Source organism: Hyperolius riggenbachi, chromosome 10, assembly GCF_040937935.1.
Source record: "Hyperolius riggenbachi isolate aHypRig1 chromosome 10, aHypRig1.pri, whole genome shotgun sequence".
Classification (NCBI taxonomy): Eukaryota; Metazoa; Chordata; class Amphibia; order Anura; family Hyperoliidae; genus Hyperolius; species Hyperolius riggenbachi.
This window is the reverse complement of record NC_090655.1, coordinates 34,796,123-34,817,722: the sequence shown is the minus strand read 5'-3', so window position 1 is coordinate 34,817,722 and position 21,600 is coordinate 34,796,123. Positions and strand designations below refer to the sequence as shown.

At 47.8% G+C, this 21,600-nt stretch overlaps 1 protein-coding gene across 1 annotated transcript in view; it reads left to right on the top strand.

Annotated features, from left to right (window-relative positions):
• Positions 1 to 21,600, top strand: part of DNA2 (DNA replication helicase/nuclease 2) — a 76,713-nt gene that overhangs the window by 38,038 nt on the left and 17,075 nt on the right. Inside the window, exons 9-15 of the mRNA XM_068258224.1 lie at positions 2,700 to 2,894; positions 7,124 to 7,354; positions 7,446 to 7,562; positions 12,265 to 12,374; positions 15,768 to 15,877; positions 18,125 to 18,349; positions 18,485 to 18,678. Coding sequence (XP_068114325.1) covers positions 2,700 to 2,894; positions 7,124 to 7,354; positions 7,446 to 7,562; positions 12,265 to 12,374; positions 15,768 to 15,877; positions 18,125 to 18,349; positions 18,485 to 18,678 — 1,182 coding nt within the window. The remainder of the gene's footprint in view (positions 1 to 2,699; positions 2,895 to 7,123; positions 7,355 to 7,445; positions 7,563 to 12,264; positions 12,375 to 15,767; positions 15,878 to 18,124; positions 18,350 to 18,484; positions 18,679 to 21,600) is intronic.

Genomic DNA, 21,600 nt, shown 5'->3' with positions numbered 1-21,600 from the left:
GATCGGAGGGGAGAGCGAGGGAGGCAGAGCACCCTAAGGTGAGAGAAGGGGGGGAGATGGCCCCCTTCTCCGCTGCTGCCCACAGCTTTACCTCCGCTGCGCTGCTCCCCTCCGAGAGAGCCGCGACACATACCCGAAGCTGCCGCGACACATGTCTGTGTCGCGGCACATGGGTTGGGAACCACTGGGATAGGGGGTATATGCACACTTTAGGGATAAAGAGGCACCCAGGTTTGGATAAAACTAAATTAAATACAGTTACCAGTGAAGGGTGAGGTGGCTTACCTCCATGACAACAGTCACATAAGACAATAAGGTTTATTTAGCACAGGCAACGCATTTCTAGGATCTGAGCCCACTTCCTCGGGCCAATACAAGTACCAAACTAAGTAGCCGGATAGCATTGAGCGCCTCTCGGTACACATTGCTGAAAACAGAACAGGAATTCACAAGTGTCCTCAGGCCCTTACGCTTTCTGGACTCATGAAAGTGGGAACTTTCAGTTACCTTCTATTCTGAACAGATCTCACTCTTTTGTAAATTCTGGGACAGTAGGTCTAAGCCTTGTTTTTTTTTTTTTTTTTTGTCCCCCTCTTGCGCCATCTTTCCCTTGTACTCAGGCACCCAATTCATCTGATTATTTGGACGCCGCATAGGGATCCACCAAGGTATAGGGAGTTATTCTACTATTGGTTGACGTCTATGGTAGGAAGCAGCAGTGCATGGAGATTGGCTACACGGTAGCCATCCGCCAAATGGCGGAAAAGGGATTTAAGTGGCGCCGGAGGTTTGGCTAACAAATAGCGGAACCACTGATATTGGTGGAGGGTGTCAGAAAGCAACGCACAGAGTTCAACTAATATGTAGCCAAACTCCAGATAACGGCGGGGGTAAATGATGGGGCGCCTAGGGTTCGGCAGGGGTAAATGATGGGGCGCCTAGAGTTCAGCAGGGGTAAATGATGGGGTGCCTAGGGTTCGGCAGGGGTAAATGATGGGGTGCCTAGGGTTCGGCAGGGGTAAATGATGGGCGCCTAGGGTTCGGCAGCGGTAAATGATGGGGTGCCTAGGGTTCGGCAGCGGTAAATGATGGGGCGCCTAGGGTTCAGCAGGGGTAAATGGTGGGGCACCTAGTGTTCAGCAGGGGTAAATGATGGGGCACCTAGTGTTCAGCAGGGGTAAATTATGGGGCACCTAGTGTTCGGCAGGGGTAAATGATGGGGCGCCTAGGGTTCGGCAGGGGTAAATGATGGGGCGCCTAGGGTTTGGCAGGGGTAATTGATGGGGCGCCTAGGGTTCGGCAGGGTAAATGATGGAGCGCCTAGGGTTCGGCAGGGGTAAATGATGGGGCGCCTAGGGTTCAGCAGGGTAAATGATGGGGCGCCTAGGGTTCGGCAGGGGTAATTGATGGGGCGCCTAGGGTTCAGCAGGGTAAATGATGGGGAGCCTAGGGTTCGGCAGGGGTAAATGATGGGGCGCCTAGGGTTCGGCAGGGGTAAGTGATGGGGCGCCTAGGGTTCGGCAGGGGTAAGTGATGGGGCGCCTAGGGTTCGGCAGGGGTAAATGATGGGGCGCCTAGGGTTCGGCAGGGGTAAGTGATGGGGCGCCTAGGGTTCGGCAGGGGTAAGTGATGGGGCGCCTAGGGTTCGGCAGGGGTAAATGATGGGGCGCCTAGCGTTCGGCAGGGGTAAATTATGAGATGCCTGGGGTTTGGTTACTATCTAGCCAAACTCTGCATCGACTAACTTAGTGTTAGGCGTGGGGAGGTGTTAGCTGTAGGTAGGCGTACACAAAAATAGTACCAAGAAATGTTGGCACCAGGTAATAGCCGATCGTATCGGTAACATTGCCGATATTCTACTTTTTGCAGTGCTAATATTCATCAGTAAATAACAGTATATGTTCTCTATAGATATTTTACTAAAGCTAAACCTAACCCTACTCTCACACAGATCTCCCCCCTTCCCAATGTCTGACCCTAACCAATCCCTCCCCCCCCCCCCCCACACACACACACACACCTAACCTTAAAACCACCCTTTCCAAATGCCAAACCTTAACTGTTCTTTAATCACCAGAGACATCTGCCAACTGCCCTATAGATACTAATATATTAATTTGGCGGGAACCATAGTCCAGATTCTCCAGAACACCAAGAATGTAATAGTTCATGCTAAACAAAGATCACCAATGTTTGCTGTACTGCTGTGATAGTATATGATGAACTTATGACTGTGGTGGGGATTAGATTGAGGGCACTATAGTATAAAAACACCATAGTAGTGTAAAAAAAAAAATTACACCAAAAAAATTCTATCTTATAGCTTGTGGTATAGGTTTGTTGTTTTGTATTTACCGTATGTAGTGCTGACCTCTTTTACTGAGTTTTATAGAGCAGTCACTATACTCTATAAAACGCTGTAGAAGATGTCAGCACTACATACGGTAAATACAAAATAACACATATATCACAAGCTGTAAGGTAGGAGTTTTGGGGGGGGTGTAAATTTTTTAGCGACCCACATCAATTGTCTCTGTGTGTTTTTGTTGTGGTGTTTTTTTTTTTTTTTTGGTTTTTTTTGTTTTTTTTGTTTTTTTACAAACCTTTTCAGTTATTGTTTACTTTAACACTGCATGTGTGTTTTACCACACCATATATGGTATAATTCAGGTAACCGTTAGTGCTGTCACTGTTATTAGGTCTGTGGAACAGCAGAGTGAGGCCTCCTACATCCCCAGTGACATGCTGCCTGTAGTGGAGAAGGAGACGGAACATCTGAAAGACTCTCACTTGCAGTATTTCAATCTCTGGTGCCTCATGTGCTGCCTGGAAGCTCAATCTAAAGAATCAAAGAACGGCCGCAAGAATATCTGGAAAATGTCAGCAGCTGAACGGTAACCAAGCATTTATAGCCTGGGGGATCTTTATTGCACTGAGTATATCCTAGCTCAATGGAATTCAGTACAGCAGAGTTTTTCTTTAAATTGATAGTTTTCTGCTCTTTTAAAGTGGACCTGAATTCAGAACTTCACCTCAGCTCTAAAAGATAAGCAACAGTATAATTACCTTTAAAGAAAAAACATTTCTTTGTTACAGCTTATACAAATCCTGCAATAATCTTCAGTTTGTCTACTTCCTGCTTTTATGGAAGCAGACATATTGTTAACATCCATACATCAGAAGAGACAGCACACCACTGGCTGTAAACAATGTTGCTGTATTGAGAGAACAAGACACACCTGAGGAAGGATGTAATATCCGTAACATGTAGTGTGTACTTGTTCTCTGAATACAGCAACATTGTTTACAGCCAGTGGTGTGCCGTCTCTTCTGTTGTATGGATGTTTCCCTGAAGCCGTAGCAGCAATCCGGCTGAGACAAGGCACCGGCAACTACACAGGTTTATTATACCTGTTCGCCAGGCACCAATTGTTGTTAACATCTTAACATCCTGTTTCTAAATGAGCTCTATGCCGTGGCAGTCAGCTAACACAGCTAAGGGATCAAATTACACTTGTGATTAGTCACAGATGAGAGGGAATTAGACAGGCTAAACTCTCTAAATACATACGGGGTGCATTTCTCTGTTTTACTTCTGTCTAGTGCAACAGTTGAGGTCCACTTTAAAATAAAAGTGAGTTGCTCATTATTGCTCCCCAGACATACATTCAAGTGGCACCCATACCTGGCTAACCTATATACTGGAGGCATAAAACAAATGTTCTATGGAACCCAGTCATTTCTAGCTACGCCCCTGAATGTACAGATCACCACCAGTGATAAATGTCAAACTGTAAATCGGGGCGAGGAAAGAGTTAACAATGGGCAAACACTGACTAAATCATCTAGTGACTTTTCGAAGAAAAGCAATTTTATTCATTGTTATTTTCACTACAGTTCCTCTTTAAAGTGAATCTGGAACTAAAAAAAAGCCCCTGTGGGGGGGGGGGGGGGGGTACTTATCTCAGCAGGGGGGAACCTTTGGATCCTAATGAGGCTTCCCTCGTCCTCTTCGTCTCCCGTGATCAGCGCTGGCATCCCCTGAAAAATCGCAGGAGCAGTAGTGGCTGCAGTATTTACCCTCTGCGCAGGCGCAGTAGTGACTTTCCTATGGTCTGTGCTGGAAATTGCCAAGCCCGATCAGGTCTGCTCTACTGCGTATTCGTGATTCGCCTGCGCCGTAGAGTGCGGGCTCAGTCATTTTCACCGGAGCCCATAGGAAAGCCGCTACTGCGCTGGAGTGCGGAAGGTAAATATTTACATGGCCGCTGTTTGGGGGCTGTCAGCGCTGGATCACGGAGGGTGAAGAGGATGGGGGAAGCCTCATTAACTACCCCCCCCATGGACTGTTCTGTTTTTTTTTTTTCTTTACAGATTATCTTTAAAGAGGATCTGTAACGTCAAAAGATCCCCTGGGGGGTACTCACCTCGGGTGGGGGAAGCCTCCGGATCCTAATGAGGCTTCCCACGCCGTCCTCCGTCCCTCAGGGGTCTCGCTGCAGCCCTCCGAGAAAGATGACGTCAATATTTACCTTCCTGGCTCCTGTGCAGGCGCTCTGACGGCTGTCGGCTCCGGAGTAGGTGGAAATACCCGATCGCCGTCGGGTATGCTCTACTGCGCAGGCGCAAGTCTCCGGCGCCTGCGCAGTAGAGCGGACCAGACTGAGATCGGGTATTTCCGTGTAGTTCGGAGCCGAGAGCAGCCACAGCTCCCCCGCTGGAGCCAGCAAAGGTAAAAATTGAACTGACAGTCCGGTCTGTCGCCAGCTGTTCGGAGGGCTGCAGCGAGACCCCCGTGGGACAGAGGACGGCGTGGGAAGCCTCATTAGGATCCGGAGGCTTCCCCCACCCGAGGTGAGTACCCCCCAGGGGATCTTTTTGATGTTACAGAGTCTCTTTAAGTTCCTTTCCTGTGCACTCCGGCTGGGGTCACGTGGGGAGTAGCATCACATTCCCTGTAACAGCAGGAACACAATGGAACAGCAATGCCACACAAAACCAAGTACAAGTTGTGTTAACTTTTACACACATGGCCAACTGCACAATATCAGCCCAACAGTCATGTGGGTCAATCCGCCATTTGGATCGGGCAAACCGCCTGTTATCAGTTGCTCGTCTGGACCTTTATCACACGTACATACGCCCAACTATCGCCCAATGGACCAAGTTTGGACGATAGTTGGGCAGAAAAGTTGCACATGTTTTTGAGCCTAAAGCCCCATCTACACCATACAATTTTTTTTTTTGTGCGATTCAATTCGACTCATTGATTCATTTTGCCATTGTTCTGCAATGGCAAAATGAATCGAATCCCGATCACATGTCGGATTGCATCAACTCGATGAGTCGAATCTCACAAAAAATTGTATGGTGTAGATGGGGCTTTAGGGCTTTGAGTTTGCACCTTTAGCTCTCTTCTCTTGTATGTCATTCATAAAACGAGATCCTAGTTATTGGACTTGAGGGGATTTTTTTGATTTGTAAATCTGAAAAAGAGACAGCACAGATCTCCAAGTAAGAAGTTTTGTACATCTGAGATTTGTAGAGGCTTCCTATGTACAATGGAAATAATATGGGTTAGAATAAAGATTTGTTCCTCGCCTCAGGTTTCCAGCACGTAAGCAGCAGCGCTTGCTTTGTAAAATTTGAGAACTTCGTGACAGGCTCACTTAGGCCCCTTTTACACTTGTGTAACGCAACGGCAAGGCAGTGGGGCCTGGCACACTTATGGCGTCATGTAGCGCTGGAGGTGTCCCATCAGCTGCTGAGCCGCTGCAAAGTCTACAATGTGTTACCATCAGACTTCTGCGGTGGTGGAAGCAATGTAAGTCAACGGGCGACACAGGAACATGTAAACATGGTGGCGGTGTGGTGCGGAACAATGGGGAAACCCAGTGACTCTCTTCCTGTCCAGCAGGGAGTATGTCACTGTGTGAGGAGGCGGCACTATGCAGATGACCCTGTTGGCACACACTGCCGCATGGTAATATATATTTTGTGTGTTACAGTGCGATTTTCGGCCCAAAAATATCAATCATATGACCCTGTAGCGGAGTGCGCCGAGAGGGTCATATGCATAGCGCTGACGCCCCTCCCCCAAGCCCCTTTTCACCCCTCACCCAGTGATGTACTGGCTTAAAGAGACTCCGTAACAAAAATTGCATCCTGTTTTTTATCATCCTACAAGTTCCAAAAGCTATTCTAATGTGTTCTGGCTTACTGCAGCACTTTCTACTATGACAGTCTCTGTAATAAATCAATGTATCTTTCCCCTGTCAGACTTGTCCGCCTGTGTCTGGAAGGCTGCCAAGTTCTTCAGTGTTGTGGTTCTGCTATGAACTCACCTTTCCTGGCCCCTCTATGCACACTGCCTGTGTGTTATTTAGATAAGAGAGAAGAGAGAAGCTGCTCTAATCAGCTGGATAAATCGTCCTCTGAGCTGGCTGGGCTTTCACATACTGAGGAATTACAAACAAGGACAAAGCTGTTTGCAGGAAGAAAAGAGCAGCCTGAAACTTCAGTGCATGGGGGAAAAAAAACACACAAATGATCTCTTGAGATTCAAAAGGAATGCTGTATACAGCCTGCTTATGTATGAATGTATTTTCTATGTGTGGACATACTGTACATCAACCTACTTCCTGTTTTGGTGGCCATTTTGTTTGTTTACAAACAAACTTTTTAAAACTTTTTAACCACTTTTAATGCGGCGAGGAGCGGCGAAATTGTGACAGAGGGTAATAGGAGATGTCCCCTAACGCACTGGTATGTTTACTTTTGAGCGATTTTAACAATACAGATTCTCTTTAACAAAAAACCGCCTTAAACTTTTTAAAGCAGTATTTGCAATGTTTGCAGCTAATCTGCTACATAGGCCCCTGATTCTCACACACACACTTAGGATATCCTTTAAGGAGCTCTGATCCAGCTGGTAAAGCTGTGTCTTTCTTGAAGATCTGACGTGTTGGAGTTTGTATGTATTTTGTACAGTATAGCATCGTAAATACAGTATACGTTCTTCATTTTGGTTCAGCTTTGTGGTCCCTCTTATATAGTTCTGTATGTTTAGTATACTTTGTACTATCCTGGTGAAGTATTTTTTATTTTATCTTTCTCCCCCCAGAGAAGAAGATGGACAGTGCATTGGTAATCTCATTAGGACAGGGAATGTGCTGTCACCAGCTGATGGACAATACCTGCATACCTTTCAGCGTCAGTCTGGCACCATCCCCACTACCAACCTGGTGACCGGTGACAGAGTCGTCGTGAGTGGAGAGGACAAAACATTTCTTGCACTTTCTACTGGATTCATCCGGGAAGTGAACGAGCGGGATGTAGTCTGTATTTTGGACAGGTCTGTGTCACACTGATGGGTAATGCTGAAAGTATAAAGCCACTTGATCAATAGTCTTGTTCTCCAAAAATCTGCCATTTTTGTTCTGCAGAAGTCTGGCCAAGATTCCCCAAGACACCATCTTTAGACTTGACCATGAAGAAGGAGGTGGGGGTCTGGAATCCCACCTAGGAAACTTGTCCAAGCTAATGGAAAATTCTCCTGCAAGGTTCGTTGCTCGTACTTTTCACCGAGCTGCTATAGGTGGGAATGGAACAGGCAAACAAACAGCTTGATTAGGGCTTCGAATGGGACCTCTTTTAACTAACCTGTGCCCTAAATCTATAATAGCATGTCTATCTCCCTATGTGTGGTTCCTTCTTTCAATTAGTGCCTCTTAGCTGTCATATATAATAATCCAATATCTGTATACAGGGCCGGTTCTAGACTTCTTGCCGTCTGAGGCAAACTTGTGAGGATGCGCAAAAGCCTTCAGTGTATATTTGCCTTCAGTGTAATATTTGCCTTCAGTGTAGATAGGTATTAGTGCCCCCTGTTTAGGGTAGCCAGGTATAGTTGCCCACAGGATAGGCAGCCAGTATAATTGCCCCGTATAGGTAGTATAGTTGCCTTAGTATGGGTAGCTAGTATAGTTTCATTGCCACGTAGGTCCCCTTTATCAAGGCAATGTTTGCTCGGAGGCAGAGATCTGTCTGCTGCTGTGTAAAAGTTCCTGCAGAGGAAGTGGAGTCTGGCTCCTCTAGACACTCGCAGAGAGCGATGTGTATTCATCTGGGATCAGCAGAAGCCTGGCTGCTGATCCCTCTCTTCAGCTGTTACACTCCCCTTTTACACACCCCTTAAAGACTAAAGGCCCATACGCACGTCTGATTTTCCCAAACGACCCGTCGTTCGGACGTCAAATCAGGTGGGTGTACAGTCTGTCGTTCAGCTGTTAAGTCTGAACTTGAGCGATCCGGCAAGCGGATCGCTCAAGTCCAGTCTTATCAGCTGAACGACATACTGTACACACGCCCGATTTGACGTTTGGACGTCCAAACGACGGGTCGTTTGCGAAAATCAGACGTGTGTATGGGCCTTAAATGGGAACTGAAGAGAGAGGTCTATGGAGGCTGCAATGTTTATTTCCTTTTAAGCAATACCAGTTGCCTGACAGCTCTGCTGATCCTCTGCCTCTAATACTATTAGCCATAGCCCCTGAACAAGCATGCAGCAGATCAGGTGTTTCAGACTTTGGAAGTCAGATCCGACAAGACTAGCTGCATGCTTGTTTGTAAGGGTTATTCAGATACTACTGCAGAGAAATAGACCAGCAGGGCTGCCAGGCAACTGGTATTGATTAAAAGGAAATAAATATGGCAGCCTCTGTATACCTCTTACTTCAGTTCCCCTTTAAGGGTTTGATCCTTTAGTGAGTGCGAGACAATACTACAAATGTGATGCCTTTGGATCTAATTGTTGGACTAAGTGCAACATCTTGATCACAGCCGCCCCCCATGCTGTACATGTATAACGTGCGTTCTCCAATGGCTGCAGTGCCAAAGTATCTATTCCAGCACAGAGTCGGCCCCTCTGGTCAAAGTGTCAGACTCAAGCTGGCCACTAATGGACCAATTTCTAGCGAAAAATCGTTCGATCGATCCGAAATTCTAGGTCGGCAGTGATCGAATTGCTAGTAAATAATCTCCGTTAATGGTTATGATCAATTATGAACGAGTGAAAAAAAAGTCGTCCGACTGAATTTTCGTCGAACGAAATTTTGAATTTTAAAGACGATCGTGATCGATAGATAGCAAAGATTGGTTCGTTGATGGTGTAGTGAACGATTTTTCTTCCGATCAGAATTTCTGATCGCTCGAACGATTTTTCGCTAGAAAATTGCACCATTAGTGGCCACCTTAAGTCCAACGCTTCCATCCCCATCTGCACCCTGCTGTGCTGCGCTGTGTAATTACGTATTACACTGGTGCATGTGCATTGTGGGGCGGAACTACAGCTTGTGAGCTGCCACCGGAAGTACACTGTATTTCACTCAGTCTATGCACACAGTTTCACCTATATTTGTGTTATTTCATACGACTGTGATCTACTTTAGCATGGTTATACACTATGCAATCTGACTGTTCAGTCGTAAAGGACACCTGAAGTAAACGGGATATGAAGGCTGCCACATGCATTTCCTTTTAAAGTGCAAATTTCCTGACCTACTGATCCTCCACCTCTAATACTTTTAGCCAGACCCTAGACAAGCATGCAGGCAGATGTGCTGTTCTGACTGAAGTTTTACTGTATTTGCTGCATGTTTGTTTCAGGTGTGTGATTCAGACACTACTGATGCATGAAAGATCAGCAGAATTGCCAGGCAACTGGTACTGTTTATAAGAATAATAAATATGGCATCATCTATAGCCCTCTCAATTCAGGTGTCCTTTAAGGCCACATACACACATCAGACCATAGTCTTTTGAAAATGAAAGATCACAGACCAATCTTACCCCCTTCCATGTAGTATGAGAGCCCAGGGCCGGCCCGCTCATGAGGCGGGGTGAAACATTTGCCTCAGGCGGCAAATCTGGGGGGGCGGCACCCGCCTCTGCATGGACGCTGGGGCCGCCCGCCGAGCTGGAGGGGTAGCGGGCAGAAAGGGGGTATTGGGCCTAGCGGCGGGGAGGGGGGTCGGACCCCCCCCCTCCCTCGCCTGGGTCCCCCGATCTGCGCTCCTCCTCCAGCGTAAAGTACCAGGCAGCCAGCGTGCATATGACGAAGAGGCAAGGGGCGGGGGAATCACTCACCTCTTCCGCGTTCCATCGCGTGCTCCACTGACGTCACTTCCGGCAACGCCGCCCACTGTATTGTAAGTGGACGGCCTTGCAGGAAGTGACGTCAGTGGAGCGCACGATGGAACGCGGAAGAGGTGAGTGATTCCCCCGCCCGCTGCCTCTTAATGATATGCACGCTGGCTGCCTGCGCCTGGTACTTTACGCTGGAGGAGGAGCGCAGATCGGGGGACCCAGGCGAGGGAGGGGGGAGTCTGACCCCCCTCCCCGCCGCTAGGCCCAATACCCCCTTTCTGCCAGCTACCCCTCCAGCTCGGCACTCCCCACCCCACGGCTGGGGGGGGGGGGCGGGCGATTTTTTCGAATCTTGCCTCAGGCGGCAAAAAGTCTAGGGCCGGCCCTGTGAGAGCCATACCTACAGTCTTTTCTATAGAGCTGAACTCCCCATCAGATAAAATCTTTGCAAGATGCTGCACACAAAGATGCTGCACAGACACAAAAGATCAGTATCTGCAAAATATCTGTTCCTGCCAAAGAACCATTCCTGCAAAATTGCATTCATAGTCTGAGATCTGCAGATCATCATACACACCCTGTTTAACTGACATTCATCTGCAGATCAAGCAATCATCCGCAGATCTGAAAATCCATCCTGGTAGATCTGATCTGCAGATGAATCTCTGTTAAACAAGATGTGTATGATGATCTGCAGATATCCATTCCTGCAAATTGCAATGATAGTCTATGAGATCTGCAGATCATCATACACACATGATTTATCTGACATTCATCTGCAGATCAGATCCACCAGGATGGATTTTCAGATCTGCGGATGATTGCTTGATCTGCAGATGAATGTCAGTTAAATCATGTGTGTATATGATGATCTGCAGATCTCATAGACTATCATTGCAATTTGCAGGAATGGATTTTTAGCAGGAACAGATCTTTTGCAGATACTGATCTTTTGTGTCTGTACAGCATCTGTGTGTGCAGCATCTTGCAAAGATTTTTATCTGATGGGGAGTTCAGCTCCATAGAGTAGACTGTGAAGGTATGGCTCTCATACTACATGAAGGGTGGTAAGATTGGTCTGTGATCTTTCATTTTCCAAAGACTATGGTCTGATGTGTGTATGAGCCTAAACATGTATTTAGTCTGAAGACCAATAGAGTTTAGGTAGACCTCTTCCTCTACAATGCATAATCTTAGTAAGATTGGGGATTGAATATATCAACAGATTGTATAATGTATGGCCAGCTTTAACCATTTCATAGCCACAGTTTTATTCTCCTTTAAAAACCAGAACAATTTTCACATCACGCTCCTCCCATTCTTTTGCAAATAACTTAATAATAATAATAATAATAATAATAGTAATCCTAATATTTGTATAGTGCTTTTCTCCTGGTGGACTCAGAGCGCTGAAGAGCTGCAGCCATCGTTACTTATCACACCAAAATTGTGTAATTTTTTTTTCCGCCACGTATTAGGCTTTCTTTGGGTGGTACTTTTTATTATACGAAATGTGCTGTTGTAGATAAAACAATAGCATACCATATCAATAATTATGAGCCTTAATTTGTACAAATAGCAGTAATATACCCCCATGACATACAGGTATATAAAAAAAACCTACCTATAGGGTTGGGGTGACATGGATTAGAAATGAATTAAAATGTATTTATTTTTATATATAATAGTGTGGGTGTATTTTTACTTTTTGGCCTCAAGATGTTGCCACACTTAATTCCTGTGTACTGTGAACAGTACATCGGAAGTGTTGTGCATATGTTCATTACTTTTACTTTGTGAATGAACACCAGCATCTTGCAGATGCCAGCATTCATTCATTATGGGCACTGTGATCGGCTTTGGGAACGCACGTTCCCATTCACTAATCATGTGCAAGCAGGATGGCGACTGAAACAAATGAGAGAGCGCAGGCAATTGCGAGCGGATGGGTACATAAACAAATATGCATATCCACACCCCGGGTGCGCAAGTGAAGTTTTAAGCGGCGTAGATATGTGTAGCAGAGGTGGGGAAGCAGTTAATATTCTCTTAGCTCTGTTCAAGACACTAAACCATATTGTGCCGTTTCTTCCCTTTCCTTTAATGTTCCTATTACAGCGAGAAGCTGAGAGATTTGATAATTGACTTTGGAAAACCTCAGTTTGTTCAACATCTAAGCTCTGTTCTGCCTCATGAAGCGAAGGACACTGTAGCCAATATACTGAAAGGTATGGATTGTTATTGTAGAATAAACTGTGGGGATCACTGCAAGAAAATGGATAGTATCAGTATATAGTAATTTATATGGAATATAAAATGGAAACTGAGCAAAATGTATGACATCTGTTTATATTACAGTAATGCCTTTTGTGAGCCAAAAGTATCCAAGCAGAAGGATAGAAGCAGGGCCGTTTCTTGCCCCGTTCAGCCGGTTCTGCTGAACGGGGCGCCGATGAGTGACAGATTGGGGGGCGCCAGGCCGTCCCTGTGGCCGCCGCCACTGCTCCCCCTCCCTCCCTCCTGGCGCCTCACTCAGACCTCGATCAGGCGGCGACCAATCGTGCGGGCGCTAGGACCCAGCGCCCGCACTATGCGGAAGTGACATCACTTCCGCATATAGAGCGGTTGCGTCCGGCGCCCGCCGGTACTGGTCGGGTCGCCGCTGATCCTGAGGTCTGCAAGGTAAGGGGGGAGCGGGAGCGGCGGCTGGGGGCTCCCTGTCACTTACTGCTCAAACGGGCTCCCTGTCACTCACTTCCTAAAGGTACTCCCTGTCACTCACTTCCTAAAGGTACTCCCTGTCACTCACTTCCTAAAGGGGCTCCCTGTCACTCACTTCCTAAAGGGGCTCCCTGTCACTCACTTCCTAAAGGTACTCCCTGTCACTCCCTAAAGGGGCTCCCTGTCACTCACTTCCTAAAGGTACTCCCTGTCACTCACTTCCTAAAGGTACTCCCTGTCACTCACTTCCTAAAGGGGCTCCCTGTCACTCACTTCCTAAAGGTACTCCCTGTCACTCACTTCCTAAAGGGGCTCCCTGTCACTCACTTCCTAAAGGGGCTCCCTGTCACTCACTCACTTCCTAAAGGGGCTCCCTGTCACTCACTCACTTCCTAAAGGGGCTCCCTGTCACTCACTCACTTCCTAAAGGGGCTCCCTGTCACTCACTCACTTCCTAAAGGGGCTCCCTGTCACTCACTCACTCCCTAAAGGGGCTCCCTGTCACTCACTCCCTAAAGGGGCTCCCTGTCACTCACTTCCTAAAGGGGCTCCCTGTCACTCACTTCCTAAAGGGGCTCCCTGTCACTCACTGCCTAAAGGGGCTCCCTGTCACTCACTGCCTAAAGGGGCTCCCTGTCACTCACTGCCTAAAGGGGCTCCCTGTCACTCACTGCCTAAAGGGGCTCCCTGTCACTCACTGCCTAAAGGGGCTCCCTGTCACTCACTGCCTAAAGGGGCTCCCTGTCACTCACTGCCTAAAGGGGCTCCCTGTCACTCACTGCCTAAAGGGGCTCCCTGTCACTCACTGCCTAAAGGGGCTCCCTGTCACTCACTGCCTAAAGGGGCTCCCTGTCACTCACTGCCTAAAGGGGCTCCCTGTCACTCACTGCCTAAAGGGGCTCCCTGTCACTCACTGCCTAAAGGGGCTCCCTGTCACTCCCTGCCTAAAGGGGCTCACTGTCACTCACTGCCTAATGGGGGTCCAGGCTGGCTACATGTACTGGGGAAACTGGCTGTTTGTCATTATGTGCATTTACTGGTGAAAAGCTGTCTCTTATTATGTGCATTTACTGGTGAAAAGCAGTCTCTTATTATGTGCATTTACTGGTAAAAAGCAGTCTCTTATTATGTGCATTTACTGGTAAAAAGCAGTCTCTTATTATGTGCATTTACTGGTGAAAAGCTGTCTCTTATGTGCATTTACTGGTGAAAAGCGGTCTCTTATGTGCATTTACTGGTGAAAAGCGGTCTCTTATGTGCATTTACTGGTGAAAAGCGGTCTCTTATGTGCATTTACTGGTGAAAAGCGGTCTCTTATTATGTGCATTTACTGGTGAAACGCTGTCTCTTATGTGCATTTAGTGGGGAAATTTTGTCAGTAAAAATAATCTTTTGTCAGTAAATTTTTAGGTATTTGTCAGTAAAAAATAACGTGAAAGGTTGGCAACACTGGCAGGCTGCGCGGCGCAACGGGAAAGATACAGGCAGCCCACCTCACGCTTGGGCTTGGCGGGGGGAGGAGCCGACGACAGCGAGCGAGAGTACGGTGGCCGCAGGCAGCCATAAATACGCAGTGTGTGACTGCGTCGCACTCGCAGAGCCTCTCAACCTGAGTCAGTCCAGAGACTAGCAGACTGCCAGGCAGTCAAAGCCAGCCAGGAGCAAGCCCATGGAAGAGGGGTAGGAATGGGGTACCACATGCATGCGTAAAGAGGTGGAAGGTGTGGGTGTGATTAGGCAGGACATGGGTGTGGTTATGTGGTTGGGCGCGGTTAATTTAACCACTCCCATAGGCGCCAGAGAAAATCTTGCTGCCAGGTGCCAGGCACCCCAGGCTCACCCCTGTGTGCAGCAGCAGTGTGCGGCGGAGCCCAGCCCCAGAAGGTGGAGTCTTTTTGGCCAGTTGGACTCGGGCTCCTCGCTGCCACTGCTGCTAGTGGGTGCCTTGGCCCTTGCTGCCGCTGCCCGCTAGCACCTCCATGGTCCCCTGCCCGGACCCCCACCGTTCCTGGCCCGGCGCCTTCTTCCAGTTCCACCTGCCATGAGATGGACCTCATGGTAAGTAGGCAGTAAGGCAGGCAGTCTATGTACAGCACTGCCTCTCTCTTTCTGATGTGGCTGCTGGGGGAGGGGGGCGCTCTTTTTGCCCTGGGCTGGTGGTCAGAACCCACCATGGTGATGGTCTAACAGTGTGACTCCCTGGCTGGGGGTAGGGGGGCACTCTTTTTGCCCTGGGCTGGTGGTCAGAGTCTGACCACCAACCAGCCCAGGGCAAAAAGAGTACCCCCCTTCCCCAGCCAGGGAGTCACAGTCAGACCATGGTGGGCTCTGACCACCAGCCCAGGGCAAAAAGAGCACCCCCCTACCACCCACAGCCAGGGAGTCAAAGTCAGACCATGGTGGTCTGACGGTCAAACCACCATGGTCTGACTGTGACTCCCTGGCTAGGGGGGGAGAGGGTCACTCTTTTTTTCCCTGGACAGGTGGTCAGACCACCATACTGTGACTCCCTGGCTAGGGGGCGGAGGGGGTCACTCTTTTTTTCCCTGGGCAGGTGGTCAGACGCAGAGTAAAAAAATTAAAAATAAAATAAAAATGGTGAGTTGGTTTCAAGAAGCCTTTTGACATGATTTCACTTAGCAGCTTTGATTGGGGGGGGGGGGGGGGGGGGCAATTTTTTGACTCTCGAACTGGGTGAAATTTAGCCTAGAAACTGCCCTGGATAGAAGTGCTGATCAGTGGATTGATTTACACTGTGGCACATGATTTTTATTTCTTCAAACCTGATTAAAAAACATGATCGTTGTAAATATTTCATAACTAGTATTTTAATTAGAAGTTTAATGTAAGTGCAGAATATGGAATTTGTCTTTTGACTGAATGGGTTTTCTGCTTTCTAGGCCTCAACAAGCCCCAGAAGCAAGCCATGAAACGAGTCCTACTATCTAAAGATTACACGCTTATTGTTGGTATGCCTGGAACAGGAAAAACTACGACGATCTGCACTCTGGTGAGACTCTGAACAAATGCTCAACTAGGTTACTGTGTGGTGAAGAGGCAAAGGAGGCACGAAGTTATCCATAAACGTGCACCTTTATTCAAAGCTGGGTACAGACATGGGGGTACATCGGTGGGGGTGGTAAGGCCTGACAGTCCTTTCGAACGCATTCATTATTGGCCTCTGTGGAAGCTTTTTAAGCGCAACGACTGTTAGTGCTTACCACCCCCCCGATGTACCCCCCCCCCATGTCTGTACTAAGCTTTGAATAAAGGTGCCCATTTATGAAAAACTGAGTGCCTCCTTTGCCTCTTCAACTACAAAGTCTAGACTACTAGTCTTCAGTAGTGCACACTTTGTCCGGTGACAGATTCAGCATATCCTCACCTATCCCAGCATCTTGCCGGACTTTTCCTACTTCAAATTAACGCTCAACTACATTACAGGAGAATGCCATTATTAATTGAATTTCACAGGCTGTAAGGCCTCGTTCACATTGTGTTCCGATTGCGTTTGACGTCATTTGATGGGGTCTTTTTCCCCCCTTCCCGGGGATTTCTAGTGGTTTTGGTAATTGTTTTTGTAAACGCTTTTGCCGAGCGATTCTGTTTTTTCACTTCCTGACATCAGTCAGGAAGTGAACTCTGTGATCCTGAAAAGAATAAATACAAGGTATTTATTCTTAAAAAATGCGAACGTATTCGCTGAACAAAGCGATTTTGTGAGCGTTTTGCGTTTTTCTTATACCTACCATTGAGGCAAATCGCCTCAAAAATGGTCCATGCGCCGCTTCTCTAAACGGATCGGAAACGAACCGCTCAGATGTGAACTCTCTCATAGAGAATCATTGCACCAGCGCTTTCAGGGCGATTTGGAAAAATCGCCAGTACTTTAACTCCAAAAGCGCCTCTAGTGTGAACGAGCCCTAACCGTTATGTTTAAATTCCCTTTTTCCTTGCTTGTAATTGGAGAAGGTCACTGAGATGCAAATAGTTCTGGCTTGCGTGTAGATCTCATGCAAATTGTATGCAGCTTGGAATTGGACCAGAATCGACAGGAAGTTCATCTAATTGGCCCATTTCCAATGTTCTTTTCGTTTTAGTGTATTTAAAGTGGACCTAAACTCTTTCACTGGAGACTAGGAAAACCGAAATCCACCCTGTGTGTCTTTCATAGGGAACAGCCAGTCTAATTCTCCCTTATCAGCAAGTAATTTAAGCTGTCAGCCGACTCGGCCAAGTTTTGTGCCAAGATGTTAACCCTTTCTGTGCTCCCAGAAAACTAGGAAGTAACCACCCTGCAGGATCTCTGTGTAGGTGCTCTATAAGCTGTAACAAGACAATGTTTTTCTGTAAAGGTTATGCTGTTGCTTATCTTTTAGATCAGAGAGGAAGTTCTGAGTTTAGGTCCACTTTAAACTTTATTAAAAAAAATTGATCTATATCAGCTCTATGAATGCAACTATGTAATTTTAATGTCCTCCAAATTTCCTTTTTGTTCCAGTCTGCAATCATCTTTAATTTAAAGTATGCGTCCCTGTAATGGCACACTCAAAAAGCATTCAAAGGAAAGGACAGGTTTTTTTTTTTTGTAAACGTCAGTATGGGCTTTTCCCATCCGTGCAAAGGCCGCGCTCGATCCGATGCTTTAATTTCATCTTGGATGAAGCATCCAGGATCAACTAACTGCAGGGGTCTGCAATGCCCGAACGACTGGAAATGATGCCAAATGCTTTTCTGCTCACTTGCAGGGAAGCAGTGGGTACATTTCATTTAGCTGATGCCAAATAGCCCGTCTGAATCGGCCCTTACAGTCGGGAAATTTTTTGCAGCCTGTACAGGAAGTTATGGTAGGTCTTCATTGTCTCCCCCAACATAATGGCATGTCAGAGAGTTCCTCTTCCTTGATCCTACGCTGCTCCTCTCAACTGAATTATAATGATAGTAAAGTTGATACAATGGTGTTTTGAGCGTCAGAACCACTACATGTGACCTCACTTCGCAATGTGTTAGAGAATCAGTGACCAGAAATTGCTCCCATTTAACAGGAACCGCTTACTACCAGCCTTCGGTTGCCACAGTTGTTTTTTTGTTTGTTTTTATTTTTGTGAGGGAAAAGTTATAGATTTCCCTCTGGTGCCATTGTTGAGGAGAAGGGAAGCTTAAACTTCAATTTCTAAAGTTTTTGATGGAAACAAAATGTCTGGAGATCTGTTTTTAAAAGTAGATATCGCCAACCTTGGTTCTACTTTTGTTCCAGGTTAGGATTCTCTATGCCTGCGGCTTTAGTGTCTTGTTGACCAGTTTTACGCACTCTGCAGTAGACAATATTTTACTGAAGCTGAAAAAATTCCAAGTGGGATTTCTGCGCTTGGGGAGAACCCAAAAGATCCACCCAGAGGTTCAGAAGTTTGGAGAAGAAGAAATCTGCAAAGCCAAGTCAATAAAGACATTAAGCGGGCTAGAGGAACTCTACAACAGCCAGGTGAGTGAACCGCTATGCAGATGTAGATATCTGAGCAATAACTATCCTTTGAATAATGATACGTTTGTAACTTGCAGTGTGCTGAAACCATCATGCGGTGTCTGAGTTTGTGTTTAATGATTTCTTTATGATCAGCCTGTGGTTGCCACAACATGTATGGGCGTTAACCACCCGATCTTCACCCGACGGAGGTTTGATTTCTGCATTGTGGATGAAGCATCTCAGATTAGCCAACCCATCTGCCTTGGACCCTTGTTCTTCGCACATCGATTTGTTTTAGTGGGAGATCATCAACAACTTCCGCCTCTTGTTCAAAGCACGGAAGCCAGGTAATCCTAACATCACAATACACAAGTGGTGGGCTTTCATGCCTTCAAGAAGGGATGAGTGAATGTACTGAAATTAATGGTGAAGGGGAAATTTTTAAATTCTGTTAAATTCCACCTCAGCCATAAAGCACACCTGAAGAGAGCGGGATATGGAGGCTAACATCTATTTCCTTTTAAACAATGCAGATCGCCTGGCTGTCTTGCCGTCCTGTCTGTCTCTAATACTTTTATCCATAGACCCTGAAGGAACCTGTAGATGAGATGTTTCTGACTGAAGTCTGACTGGATTAGTCGTATAAGGAGATGGGGTGTCTGGACACCCTAGGAAAAAAGACACCTAGACAACGGGAGCCCAGATAGCATAGTATGTTTAGGTTAGAAAAGGAAATTTGTAAGTGAAAAGGAAATTTGTAAGTGACAAAATGGCTACTCACAAAGGTGGGTTGCAACTAGGGCAACCATCCACTTAAAGCAGGTGGCTATAATTAACCCAACTCCACACACATCAGAGGCACTCAATGCTGCTGGCTATTTCTCTTGTGGCACTTGTATTGGCCTTAGGAACTGGGCTTGGACCCACGAAACATGTTGCCTGTGCTAAATAAACCTTTTGTTGTAAAAGTTTGTTGTTCTTGAGGTAAGCCACCTACTTTACGCCTTTAGTGTTTTTAACCTAGTTTTATATTCACCTGGGTGCACCTATTTACCCCTTTTGTGGATAAGCCTCATGCTTGTTTCAGGTGTGTGATTCAGTCTCTACTGCAGCCAAACAGATCAGCAGGACTGCCAGTCAACTGGTATTTTAAAAAGGAATTAAATATAGCAGCCTCCATATCCCTCTCACTTCAGGTTCCCTTTAAATTCCAAAATACACTGCTCATCCCTACTGTTAACAGTACCTGTTTAACCACTTGAGGACCCACCCTTTACCCCCCCTTAAGGACCAGCGTTATTTTTTGTGATCTGTGCTGGGTGGGCTCTGCAGCCCCCAGCACAGATCAGGTTTCATGCAGAGCGATCAGATCGCCCCCCTTTTTTCCCCCCTATGGGGATGGTGTGCAGGGGGGGTCTGATCGCTCTGGTGGGCAGGCTTGTTGCGGGGGGGGGGGGGCACCTCAAAGCCCCCCTCCGCGGCGAAATTCCCCCCTCCCATTCCTACCTGCTCATCCCCGGTGATCGGGGCTGCACAGGACGCTATCCGTCCTGTGCAGCCAGTGACAGGACGTCCCCTGTCACATGGCGGCGATCCCCGGCCGCTGATTGGCCGGGGATCGCCGATCTGCCTTACGGCGCTGCTGCGCCATACAATGTAAACAAAGCGGATTATTTCCGCTTGTGTTTACATTTAGCCTGCGAGCCGCCATCGGTGGCCTGCAGGCTATTCACGGAGCCCTCCGCCGTGAATTGACAGGAAGCAGCCGCTCGCGCGAGCGGCTGCTTCCTGATTAATCAGCCTGCAGCCGGCGACGCAGAACTGCGTCGCTGGTCCTGCAGCTGCCACTTTGCCGACGCACGGTATAAGCGTGCGGTCGGCAAGTGGTTAAAGGGAAGGTTCAGGGAGGGGATTCAAAAAATAAAAATAAATTTCCACTTACCTGGGGCTTCCTCCAGCCCGTGGCAGGCAGGAGGTGCCCTCGCCGCCGCTCCGCAGGGTCCCGGTGGTCTCCGGTACCCGACCTGGCCAGGCCGGCTGCCAGGTCGGGCTCTTCTGCGCTCCATTTCCTGGGACTTCTGCGTCCCACGCCGGCGCGCTGACGTCATCGGACGTCCGCCGGGCTGTACTGCGCATGCGCAGTACAGCCCGGCGGACGTCCGATGACGTCAGCGCGCTGTCGTGGGACGCAGAAGTCCCAGGAAATGGAGCGCAGAAGAGCCCGACCTGGCAGCCGGCCTGGCCAGGTCGGGTCGGGCACCGGAGACCACCGGGAGCCTGCGGAGCGGCGGCGAGGGCACCTCCTGCCTGCCACGGGCTGGAAGAAGCCCCAGGTAAGTGGAAATTTATTTTTATTTTTTGAATCCCCTCCCTGAACCTTCCCTTTAAGGGCAAAACAAGTTACTGGTAAGTGGTTTAGGATTTTTATGATTGTGATACGATCACACAGTTGACAGTTGCTGTGTGTATGGCCACCATTCATATCTTGGCAGGCACCATGTACTTGATCAGCTCAGGGCTGTACAAATCTAACTCCGACAACTCCGTTTATGAAACCATTCGACTCCGACTCCTTAGTCTAATTTTTACAAAGGCTTTGGATTTGGTTCAAAAATCATCCCACACCTCAGTTTATTGAAACCTCCGACTCCAGGTACCCAAAATTGCTCCGACTCCACAGCCCTGAATCAGCTGATTGTCATCGTTCCTACAGAAGAATGCTGGAGTCAATTACTGTGAACATATGGATGTCCATCACTCCATGTGAATATGCGTAACGTGGTCAGAACAAACTGTAGAATACGTAGTGAAAATCATTTGTTATCGGAGACTTCCTTTAGGAATGAGTTCCATGCTGACTGCAATAGACACACAGGAGGCGTTCTTTTAAATATTGAAGTAGGCGGTGAAGGCTGCTGAACTAGGAATGACTCATACACACTGGGTACGGATGTCGCCGCAACCACGTGGCACGCGCGTGTTGCGGCGACAGGCCGTCCATGTGTATGACGCGCGCCCCGAACCGTCGCCCGTTGGAGCTGTCGCCAGGCGATTGACATGTTCAATCGCCGGGCTACAGCTGTCGCTGCTACTTCGCCGGAACTGTCGCTAGTCCCGCGTGAGTATGCGGGCTAGCGACAGGAGACCTACGCGAGTGAATGGAGCATCCGGCCGGGGGATGCTCCATTCACAAATGGCTTCCGCCGCGTCTCTGCCTTTCTGGCGAGACGTGTGGACAGCTGTCACCGGCAGGGAACTGTCACTCCCCG